General features: G+C 35.0%; 1 protein-coding gene across 1 annotated transcript in view; it reads left to right on the top strand.

Annotated features, from left to right (window-relative positions):
• The first annotated feature begins 634 nt into the window (after window positions 1-634).
• artn (artemin) overlaps window positions 635-11,725 on the top strand; it is an 18,210-nt gene continuing 7,119 nt past the window's right edge. The window contains exons 1-3 of the mRNA XM_016483912.1: window positions 635-710; window positions 10,725-10,795; window positions 11,390-11,567. Of these exons, the coding sequence (XP_016339398.1) occupies window positions 680-710; window positions 10,725-10,795; window positions 11,390-11,567 (280 nt within the window). The 5' untranslated portion in view covers window positions 635-679. The remainder of the gene's footprint in view (window positions 711-10,724; window positions 10,796-11,389; window positions 11,568-11,725) is intronic.

Raw genomic sequence — 11,725 nt, 5'->3', positions numbered from 1 at the left:
AAACACTCAAATGCACAGCAAATGCACAGCAAGACACTGGGAAAACTTTATGACAGCCACTCACATTCCCTTCTACTTAGGCGTATTATCAAGTGAACCGAATAGAATAGAGCTAAATGACTCCAGTGTCTCGGCCAGGTGAGCGCGTTACCTGATCTTCTTGCACTCCAGCTACGCTGCTGGTGACGCGTCACGCGACGGTCTAGAACTCATTACAATAAGCGACGCGAGTGACGTAGGCACCCAATCGACCAATCAGAAGGCTCTCATTATAATAAGCGGAGCGCCGCGCTCACTTGCGTCTTGGATTACCATGGGAGCGCTGGAGTTTGTCGCGTCGCGTCGCTCGCTTGTAACGTATCATGTGATAGGGGCTGGAATTTGACACCCCAGGGGTTCAAAACTCTCGTGTTTATGGGACTTGATTTTGGCACGGACTCCTGAGTTTAGAGTGGAGAGCGTGTCCTGAGGAAGTACCGCGCGCGAGCTGTCCTGGACCTGACGCGTCTGGGTCAGTCAACACAACCCGAGACACAAGTTTATGTGAAAAACGTGGATGTTCAGAATTATGCATCATCACTACAGGGAGAGGTCGAAAGGAAACATTTTAAGGAAAACATTTTCATTATCTGTGGATTATTTTCACTTGTCCGTGTCTTAATTAATTTCACTCAAGTCCATGACAGGAGAGCTCGATCAGGACCGAAAAGGTAGGATTGTATATTTCTTTATGTCTTTAGATAGGTATTTAATTTGAATCATGTTGCAGTAAGGCATTGGTCTAAAGTTTTTTAGCATAGCCTAATTCATTTATATGTTAATAATTTGTGTATAGATTATATAGGCTATTTATTTTGGCAGAACCTTTCTTATTGTGGTGCTAAATAGAAAAAATGCATGTCATTTTCTCACGTCAGATTTATTTTCGATTAAAAAAATGTATATATGTTAACTTGTAGCTAATAATAAGTGATATAACGTAATTGCTTTAAGTGCTGCTGCCCTTAAAATAATCAGAAATAATTTGTTTGTCACAGAATATGCGATTCAATTAAAAATGTTGAATTAAACTTTATTAAATACAACGCGTAACCTATTTATTAAATATTGTTGTCTTTTAAAATAGCACGAGTTCTTGGTCTTCGATTCTTATTGTTAACCAAGATTCCTTTAAAATGTCCTTTTCCTTTATAAAGCCGTATAAATATGCATCAGTTATTGTTGGATCTGTTGAAAGGTGGTTGATCCCCAAAAATGAAAGGAAAATAAAAGCTGCTTAACTGCTTGGCTTTCCTCAATCTCGTACAAACAGGTTGAAAATGTACCTCAGAATACTTCATTAAGTGTATTCCTTTGCTTATTTGACAAGCTTTTCCCAGCTGACTGAGCTGATGATTGATTATGAGGCTGACAGTAAGTGTGCTCCTGAAAGAGCTGTTTTCCTGTCTGGAAGGGATGAAATCTGGATACAGTTAGAAGAGAATCCCGGGACTGTTTTCTCCACTCTGGGGTCTTATTATGGCCATTTGTGGTTCTTTAAGTCTTATATCTTGCTAAGAAGTCTTGTATGCTATGTATGCAATAAATTCTCAGTTCTATAAATTTGATCTCAGTTCTGGTTCAGGTGCATTGTTTTTCTCCCCATCTGTTCTCTGCTGGAACAAATGCACACCACAGCACTGCTGTCTCCTCTTGTAAATGTCTTTTTAAAAGATTTGGATCGGAATGTGCGAGATTTTTACGCAGAAACAGTCCCATATGTAGCATCCTATACCTATATCCCACCCATCTGGCTGAGTTGGTTGGCACGTTTGTTGAGCAGGTAACATTGCATTTCAGTATCAGATTGCAAACACTTCCAAATAGACTGCAGGCTACTCCCTGGTATACTGTAATCCTTGGATCAAAATTATTAATTTATTCGTCTGTTGGCATGGTTTTATGTGACTAAGGCAGCAGGGTAGACTGTGGAATTTCTCTCGGGTTATTTGTTATGTCATGTTGAAAGATTAAATATGAAAGAGTCATTGGTGTGCTCTTTTTTTTTTTTTAAGATGCACAGCATATGGTATTTTTTCACAGGGCACGTGATGTGCTTTATGGTGATGCTGCTAAATAGAGTTTGATGGAGTTTTGTGGATCCCCGGTATTATCATATGTGGGTCTCTTTAGTGTATGACCTGCCATGTATTCATGATGAAATGTCTTTAATGTGCTGCGTTTTCTTGTTGCTGTGATAGATTGGGTGTGCTGGCACTTAACGCTCAAGTGTCTGAATCACACCTCCTTTAAGAGACACTAATGCAAGCGTCTAGCCCTTTTCAGTTTTACTCTCTGCTGAAAGCTGTAATACCGTTTAATCACTTCCAAACTGTCAATTTTTGGAGAATTGCTCACCCGCGATGGAGTTTCCACCTAGTCACTGTTTACTTTAATGCTGGATCTTATAGGAGTTCTCACTTTTGCAGGAACCAGATTTTAATTTTAATTTTTTTTTTTTGTCATACAAAAGAAAAACAAAATGTCTTTAAAATCAGAAATGAATACATGATTTTATTTGTATATATAAATTACTTTATTATTTCTTTTAATAAAGTTTTAAATATAAAAATATAAAATGTCACTAAATAAAATATAAATACTTAAAATAGTTAATGTTTTAAAATGAATTGTTGTTTTAAGTATTATTAATAAATAATATTATAAAATAAATAAAAAGAGTTTTATTAGACACATTTGACCCTGACAACAAAAGACAAGAAGTGTTTTCTATGAAAACATGTTTCTGCTACAGAATTAAAAAAAATAAAATGAAAAAGGGTCTTTTTATCACTTTTTATCTCAGTTCTGACACTTTTTTTTTTTAATTCTCAGTTCATATCTCAGAATTCTGACTTTTTTCTCACAGTCTTGAGAAAAAGGTCTGAACTGCAAGATATAAACTTAGAACGACAAGATATAAAATCAATCTCATTGTGAGTTAAAGTTGCAGTTACCTCTTTTTTTATTAGTACATGGTGGAAACAAAAAAAAAAAGCAGAACTGTGAAGATGTAAACTCAATTCTGAGAGAAAAATCTAGGATTGCAAGGTGTAAACTCGGAATTGTGAGAAAGAAAGTAAGAACTGTGAGTTTATATCTCGCAATTGGAGAAAAAGTCTGAACTGTGTGACATAAACTCATAATTGCAGGTAAAAAGTCTGAATTGCGTTTTATTATTTTATTATTTTTTTTCTCCTTTTTGAAAAGGTAATAATTTATTTTGCAATCCTAACTATGCTCAAATATATGATTAGTTGCATTTTAGTTTATTTATCCATTATTTTTCATCCATCTTTGACCCAGTAGATCAGAACTTTCCATGTATACTGCTGGTCTTTAAATTGCTCAGGTGTATTTTTAGCATCCATTTAATTTTGATGAAGCGACTACATAGCGAGTGTAGGTTTCGTGACTCTGTGTGCATGGAAACGGGGCAGTACATGAGTGTCAGGCGATCACACGGGACACAGGAGCGCCGTGGTGTTAGTAAGAATTATGGGCCGCAGTCACCACAGGGCAGTCCACCGCTGGATAATTTATTACAGCCTCCACTAATGAACATCCTAGTTGTGCAATAATGAGAAACACCTTATCCAGGGTCAGAGCGGGGCAGAAGGGACACTAGAGCCCGCAGAGAGGGGGTCCGATTCTTACATAAAGTTAAATACTAGTTTTGTGCAACAAGGTGTTTGATGTAAAGTCTGGTGCACATTGTACAGATTATTTTGGACAAGAACCGCCCACTTAGACAGAAAGAAACCAGCTGACTGAGAGGACATTTGTTTAGGGGCAAGTTTATATGCAATATAGAATACCACAGTATCATTATGGAGAAATTAATTCAAGTAATTGCACAGCAGAAAACAAAAACCTCAAAACAAAAAGAAAGTTTATTGACTCCAAAAAGTTATATGTACTGATTATTTCACAGATACTGAATATACAGCTTTGCTCATTTACATTTGAATGTTCCTACTGAGTGCCTCAGTCAAAAAAAGATCTGATGCTGCCAACCTGGAAAATCTTACCTATTCAGTGATTATTTCATCCTCAAAACCTTGAAAACATAACTTAGTTTCCAGGAGGACTTATAAACGAAACCTGTGTGCTCTTACTCCCAGAAGCCAGCTAAAGTGAAGTTAGAGCTTTCCAGATCAAGAAGTGCTTTCCGGTTTTGTGTATGATTTTCAACAGATGGTCAGTAAACAGACTGTGAGCTAGTGAGACTAGTTAAATGCTAACTGCTTAGAAAAGAATTATAGACCAATGATAATAGACCGATAATAAAATGAGTTCACTTTTATTTTTCTCATATAATGTGTCACATTTTATTTTAAGCATCTTCATGACTTTGTTCCTTTTCAAATGTTGCGTCACAATAAAATTGTTTTTGAATTTGTAAATAAAACACTGCTGGAGTGTGTTTTACAAGAGAATACTATTTCAGTTTTTCAGATTAAATATGTTTAATTCAATGTGTTACTTGACATTTATTTGTAATTGTTTGAGAAATTTTCTAGCAATTTTGAAAATTGAGTGAAAATTGTTTCTACACCAGATTTTTTTTTTCAGTGATGAATTGGTTATTAATATACAATAGATTCTTAACTGCTTTTACATTAAATTTGCCTCCTCAGTCATTAATTTCTTTCTAAAAAAAAGGTAATTATTGTTTGTTTTGGTCAACGATAACCACAAACTTGTTTCCCCCTGAGAAATACTTCTTAATTATCACTTTTTCTGTAGAGTTTCAGACAGGATCTCAACAATGTCTCAAACTGTGCTCAGATTTAACAAGATGCCAATCAAAAATCAGAGATCTCAATATGAACTCAAACATTTCTGATCAAATTCTTCCAACACCAAAGAGCTGCTTGCACATTATTTTTTATATGCTATACCTACCTACCTATACTCTGTATGTCGACTATTGACTCAATATGTCTATTTTTATTTATGTATTTCTCCTAATCTATAAAAGAGCAACATTGTATTGCAATAAAATGTTCCTCTGGTAAGGATTTGAAGCAGTATGCCACTGTATAGAATGTAATTTTGAAGTAGCAGTGAACAGTGTATGAGTTTGTGCTTGTATGCAGGATAGTTAGGAGTGAAAACGCATCGAGTTCACTCAGCAAACTCAGCCATGTGGAATGTTCTGTAATGTCATCAGAGTAAACAAATACAAACACTTTTGAGAATTAATCTCTTTCTCTTTTTCTCCTTCTGTCACTTCAGTTTAGCTCTCAATCTCGGTCTTCATTATTCCCAATAACACACGTTACCCACCCAGATTTCTCCTTTGGCTCCCATTTCTCCATCTGACAGCTCGGACCCCACAGCGAATGCACACACACTGCTGAAAAGTGTACGCGATCCGTTTCACACACACACGCTGGATTTTATTATTTGCGAGATGTTTTTGATTCATCATGTCAGTGAGCAGGTTCATTTGTCTTAATGGAGCTGACAGATGTGTGTATCTGTATACACCACAGAGAAACAAGGAGATGAGAGATAGATGGTTGTGTGAGAGTGTGTGTGTTCGCAGCCGGACATCTGGTTCTCCGCTGTCACGCTCGCACAGAAGTTTCTCAGTAGAGAATCCAAACAGACGCCTCTTCATTTACAGAAACAGAAACATGTTTAAATTCTGTCAAAATTGTCCTTTCAGAGCAGCTCATCTCTCTTCGTTCACAGACGAGCTTGTATAAAATGTATACATCTCTGATCATTTCTCTGTCTGTCTTATTCACAACAGTAGATACTTCTGAAGACAGTTTGACTGGTGCTTGCCTGTTAAAATCTCTCCGTCATGATGCAAGGCTGTTGCTATGCGGTGCATAGGGCATTCTGGATGGTTGCTAGGGGGTTCTGGGCAGTTGCTAGGTGGGTACTTACTGGAACAAGTGAAAGGAGTTCATCCTCAAGTCTCTGTGATATTCTAGTCTCAATATGCCTTGGGTCTTTCCTTCAATGTACGGCTGTGGGGTTTAGTTTGCTGTTTTTAATGTTTGAAGGTGAAAAATTTAAATTTTTGATTATTATTTACAAAAAAAGAACACTCTCCCTCAATAAGTTGCACACTTTTAAGTGTCAGAATAATAAAGTACCGACATTTACATGCTGTAAATAAGCTGCATCACACATACATTTTCATAGACATGCATTAGCATTCAAAAGATTATGGATGGTAAGATTTTTTTACATTTTTAAAAGTGCTGTCAAACGATTAATCGCATACAAAATAAAAGTTTTTGTTTGTATAATATATGTGTGTGTTCTGTGTATATTTATTGTGTATATATAAATACACACACATACAGTATATGTTTTGAAAATATTTACATGTATTTCCATGTCTATATTTATATTCATATAATTTATATTATAAATAACTATATTTAATATATAAACATAACATATTTTTCTGAAATATATACATGCATGTGTGTGTATTTATATATACATAATAAATATACACAGTAAACACACATATATATTATGTAAACAAAAACTTTTATTTTGGATGTGATTAATCGCGATTAATCGCTTGACAGCACTAATTTTTATGTTTTTCTAATGCTTAAGGCGTCATTTATTTGATCAAAAATACAGAAAATTGCTAAGTATTTTTACAATTTAAAATAAGTGTTTTCGATTTGAATAGATGTTAAAATGTAATTTATTCCTGTGATCAAAGCTGAATTTTCAGCATCATTACTCCAGTCTTCAGTGTCACATGATCTTCAGAAATCATTCTAATATGCTGATTTGCTGCTCGAGAAACATTTCTGATTATTATCAATGTTGAAACCAGTTGTGCTGCTTCATATTTTTGTATAAACCGTGATACATTTTATTTTTCAGGATTCTTTGATGAATAGAAAGTTTAAAATAACAGCATTTATTTGAAACAGAAATCTTTTGTAACTTTTTAAATGTCTTTACTGTCACTTTTGATCAATTTGATGCATCCTTACTTAATAAAAGTAATAATTTCATTCAAAATTACTGACCCAAACTTTTGAATGATAGTGTGTTTGTTCAAGTTTTACCTTTGGTTTTACGTGTTGCAAAGTCAATACATTTGCTCCTTTACTTTGTCTTTTAGTGGCTGATATAAGGCATCTTCATTGGATGAATGTGATTGGCTCGTGCAGCGCAGCATTAGCAGCTCAGTGTGACTGTTTGAAACCAGACACATATCAGTTTCACAGTCTGTCTTTAAGCACGTTCTCTTTGATGTATGTCAGGAGGATGTTGACTTAGGTTTCTTATCGTTTGATTTTAATGGCATATTTGTTTTTTAATAATCCTGTGTCATCAACATCTTGCCACATCAAAATCTTCGTTGGCTTAAAGCACGTTTTGACAACCTTTCGCAGTGATGATGAATGATACGATTTCTTCATTTGAAGTTGAAAGAAGTTGCTCAACGGTGAATCATCTTAAAACTATTTGCATATTGTGATTGGGTGTAGGTGTGTGTGTTTGTGATTTACTGCTTTGTCACAAATGTTTATTTGAGGATATACATACATACATACATACATGCATATATGTATGGAAATTAATATATATATGGAAATCAAATTGAATTATTACAATAATGTTAATTTTAGTAATTTAAATGCCCAAGATATATCTTATTTTATACTTAAAATAAATGTAAAAATGTTAATTAAAAAATAATAATTAATACATGGAAATCTACTTGTATATATCACCATTCAAATTATTAAAATTATAATTAAAAATAAATGTAAAAAAAAAAAAAATGGCCCAGAAACTATTAGGACTGAGAATAACACACTTAAAAATGTCTGAATGTCAAAGCATTTGATGATTAAACATCAGATCAGGTGTCTGTATCAAATACTGCAGGACTAACATCACTTTTCTTCATTATTTTTTGAATCAGTTGGTGTTTTGGTGATTTTTAATCAATATATGAAGTCAGTTCTCCTCAAGTTCTCACAGGTGTCCTAACAGAGGAAACACAGATGTAGAGAATCACATTAACTAACAATATGATCCCCTAGTGCTGGGCGGTATACCGGTTCATACCGAATACCGGTGTTTATTTTTGTTATGATATGAATTTTTAAAATACCGCAATACCAGTGTATGTCAATTTTTGGTCATACCGCCCAGCACTAACAATGCTTCACAAGTCTTGATTTTCCAATCCAAAATGTAGACATTGGTGCAACCGGTCATGTGAGTTTGGTGCAGGGCTATCTGTTTGTCATTATTTTTGCAGTTTTATTTAGTGACATTAGCGTGCAGACACTTCAGTTTTAATGGTTGCATATGCTTGTAGTTTATAATTGAAGAGTGTTATCAGTCACAGAGTGTTTTAAATCTTCTGCTAACCTTTATGTGACTCAGTGAAGCTGCCAAACGGAGCAGATTGTGTCAGTGCACACAACAGCTTGCAGCCTTCGGCAATGGCGGGGTATTCATAGCAACAGTGTGCTGTAAATTTGATATTTAAGGCTGCAGGTGAAACCATCTCGCTAGGTCAGCTCTGAATTGTGTTGCTACTTTCATCACATCCTGTTGCTTAATGGTTTCATAGCAGCCGCCTTTAAATGTGTGCCGTTTACGTGCAGCACGAGAGAATGTTTCAGTGTCTGCAAGTTTATACATGTGGTCAAGGAAACCCTCAGAGCCATGTGATTAACAATGATATAATGTTTTCAAAATCAAATCAGATTACTTTTGTCAAGTAACTAGAAAAGTAACACATTACTTTTTAATTTACAAGAAAATATCTGAGTTACTTTTTCAAATAAGTACCGCCAGTTACTTTTTTCCCCAATGATTTACTGACAGTTCTCCTGTAAAGAAATCGCTGTAAAAACATGATGTTACTAAAGTTCTAGACTAAACATGACTTTACACTTGCTCAAAAACAGATTCAGTATTCCTCAAAATGAATAAAAACAGTGAAATGCAAATATTACACATATTACACAAACCTGCAATAATTATATGTTAAATAACACAAATATATTTTATGTATTTAATCCCAGTGTCTTTGCTGTTGACCTTAGATGATCCAATTCAACAATACTGATAAGCAAAAGATAAACATAACACTTTCTTCTCTTGCGTCCTATTCTTCATGCATTCAGGAATGGCAGCACAGCTGGATGGTTTGTTTGAGCTTTTTGAATTTACATTTCCTTCAGCCTGAGGCTTATTCATTTCACTTTTGGTGTGAAAGGGCTTTTACATTTGCCAAAAACGACTTTTTCATTTTGAAAACAAGGAAGCAAGCTCAGCCCAGATGAGAAAAAGTAACGCAAAAGTAATGTAATTTATTACTTTCCATAAAAAGTAAATAAGTAGCGCAATTAGTTACTTTTTAGGGAGTAATGCAATATTGTAATGCATTACTTTTAAAAGTAACTTTCCCCAGCACTGGTTGCTAAGGTGTTCTGTGTGGTTGCTAGGGCATTGCTAGGTGAAAATTGTCCTGTTGCTTAGTAGATAAAACGTTTTTGGGAATCCCAGTATGCCTGAAATTGTCTGCAGGAAATTTCAGGGATAAGAAACTGCAAAAAATAAGTTGCTTTGGACCAATATTTATTATGAAAAGCATATTAAAAATTATTTTTAATTTATAATAATAATGATTTCTTAAGGGGGTGCTAGAGCATCTGGGGAACATTTCAGAGAAAAGAAACTGTAAAAAAAAAAATGAAGTAAAAAGTTGCTTTGGACCCATATTTATTGCAAAAATCATATTAATAATCATTTTTAATCTCTAATTATAATAATTTTTCAAGGGGGTGCGAGAGCATCTGATGAAAATTTTTAGAGAGAAAAAAAAAGTGTAAATATTTTAAAATTATATTAAAAAAATAAAAGATTATAATTTACTTTAGTAATATGACAATATAAATGCCAATTATTTAATTTTTACGCATGTTTTCTTTGTAGTACACACTATTTTTTTTTTTTTTAAAGGTATAAATGAATCTTAAAATAGCCTATATGGAGGTTTCCTTCTGCAAAGTGATCATCATAATTAATCATATTTTTAAAAACTTGCCTGGCTTATAAAAGTAAAAGTACACCTCTCCTCATTAGGTTACATAATTTGTTGAATGACCATATCAAAATTGGGCAAAATAAGTTTAATATGAGTATATTGGAAGAATAAATATTTGTTATATAATTTCCTGGCTTTACTAGCAAAATGCATGATAAAGGAAAGATGGGACTTGCTGAGTCATGAAACCACAGTCAGATAATATCTGACATTTGACTGATATTTACACATCTCTTTACCCATCATGCTTTCAGCAGAGGGAATATAGCAGAAAACGATTAAATAATTTTAATTTTGTGACATTAAAGACATTGCTCACAATAAAATTGAAATTCTCCCATTATTCATCTGTCAGATATGCTGCTATGTTTTCCCCATAAAATGCAAAAAGCACATCTTATCACATTTATTTCGGTAGGAGAGTTGATTTTCAGTGATCTTTCCATCAAAGTTTTTAAAGAAATGCATTGCGGAAAATTCTTTTCTATTTACAGCTCTATGGATCTTCTGACACAAATTAGACTTTTCATTTGTGAGAGACTGTTTCTTTAAGAGCCACTTGTTTAGTGCCATTATATTTGCATGCATATCAAATTATACATCTTTTCCTTTCTAGATGGCAAAGGGTGGAGAAGTCTGGAGACCTGCATGGCAGCACCTGCCCGATGTCACCTGAGGAACTGGAAGGTGAGCATTCCTCATATCATTTGGGTTATCGGCTAATAAATAAACTCACGCTTTGATGCTGCCTGACATAACATCGCAACACCTGTTTGGTCTCGGCTTGCCTGTACTACATTACCAAATGTGTCAGAAGCGTGTCCGTTTGGACTTGTTTGTGTGTCAGCACGCTTGATTTTCACTCCGGCTCATCAGATCTTTTCAGCCAGACACTCCACAGACATTCATTCATTAAAGTCATCCTGAAATATTTACTCATGGGGACCTACGGCGGTGTTAGGTGTTGCTTAAGTAATTAAAGGGGCTGAAGTGGTGGCTATGTAGGATCACTGGAGGTCTGCTGTAGTTCAGGTTTGGGGTGGGAAGCGTATCCATGTGAATGGGCCGATCGGACATCACGGATCGGTTTACTCTGTCAGGGTTTATATAACACAGACGAGTAATGGGCAGGCTGTGACAGCGCACTAGATTAACCCTGAGGATTCGTGTCACTATATTTCCTAATAGCGTGTTATTGGCTCTTTCTTTGCAATCATAACAACAGCTTCAGTTCAGTACACGCTGTATCAGTGATTATGACATCTTTTGGTTCTCTTGCAGGTGATGCTGCTTGTGTTTGTATGTCTTCTGGGTCTCGTTGATGGGCATTTCCTTCAGGAGGAGAAAGAAGAATCCCGTCCTAGCAAGCTGAGAGCCTCTTCAACCTCTGCAGAACATCCAGGACTGCAGAAAGATCTAGATGAGTGGCAGAGCAGAGCACCATGGGCACGACTGCATGGTCAGTACATCCCTGACACTGTGAGGGAAACCGGGGCTAGTTGTCACACTTTCTACTTCAGCGAATGAGCAATGAGTGTTGAATTCTAAGAGGTTAAAGCTGCTAAAAATTATTATTATATTTATTTTTGTTTTATTTTTTTATTTTTGCCCTGAAAA

This window comes from Sinocyclocheilus anshuiensis, unplaced genomic scaffold (genome assembly GCF_001515605.1).
Source record: "Sinocyclocheilus anshuiensis isolate Anshui unplaced genomic scaffold, SAMN03320099.WGS_v1.1 scaffold958, whole genome shotgun sequence".
NCBI lineage: Eukaryota > Metazoa > Chordata > Actinopteri > Cypriniformes > Cyprinidae > Sinocyclocheilus > Sinocyclocheilus anshuiensis.
The sequence above is the reverse complement of the archived record's forward strand: the minus strand, read 5'-3'. Positions and strand labels throughout refer to the sequence as shown.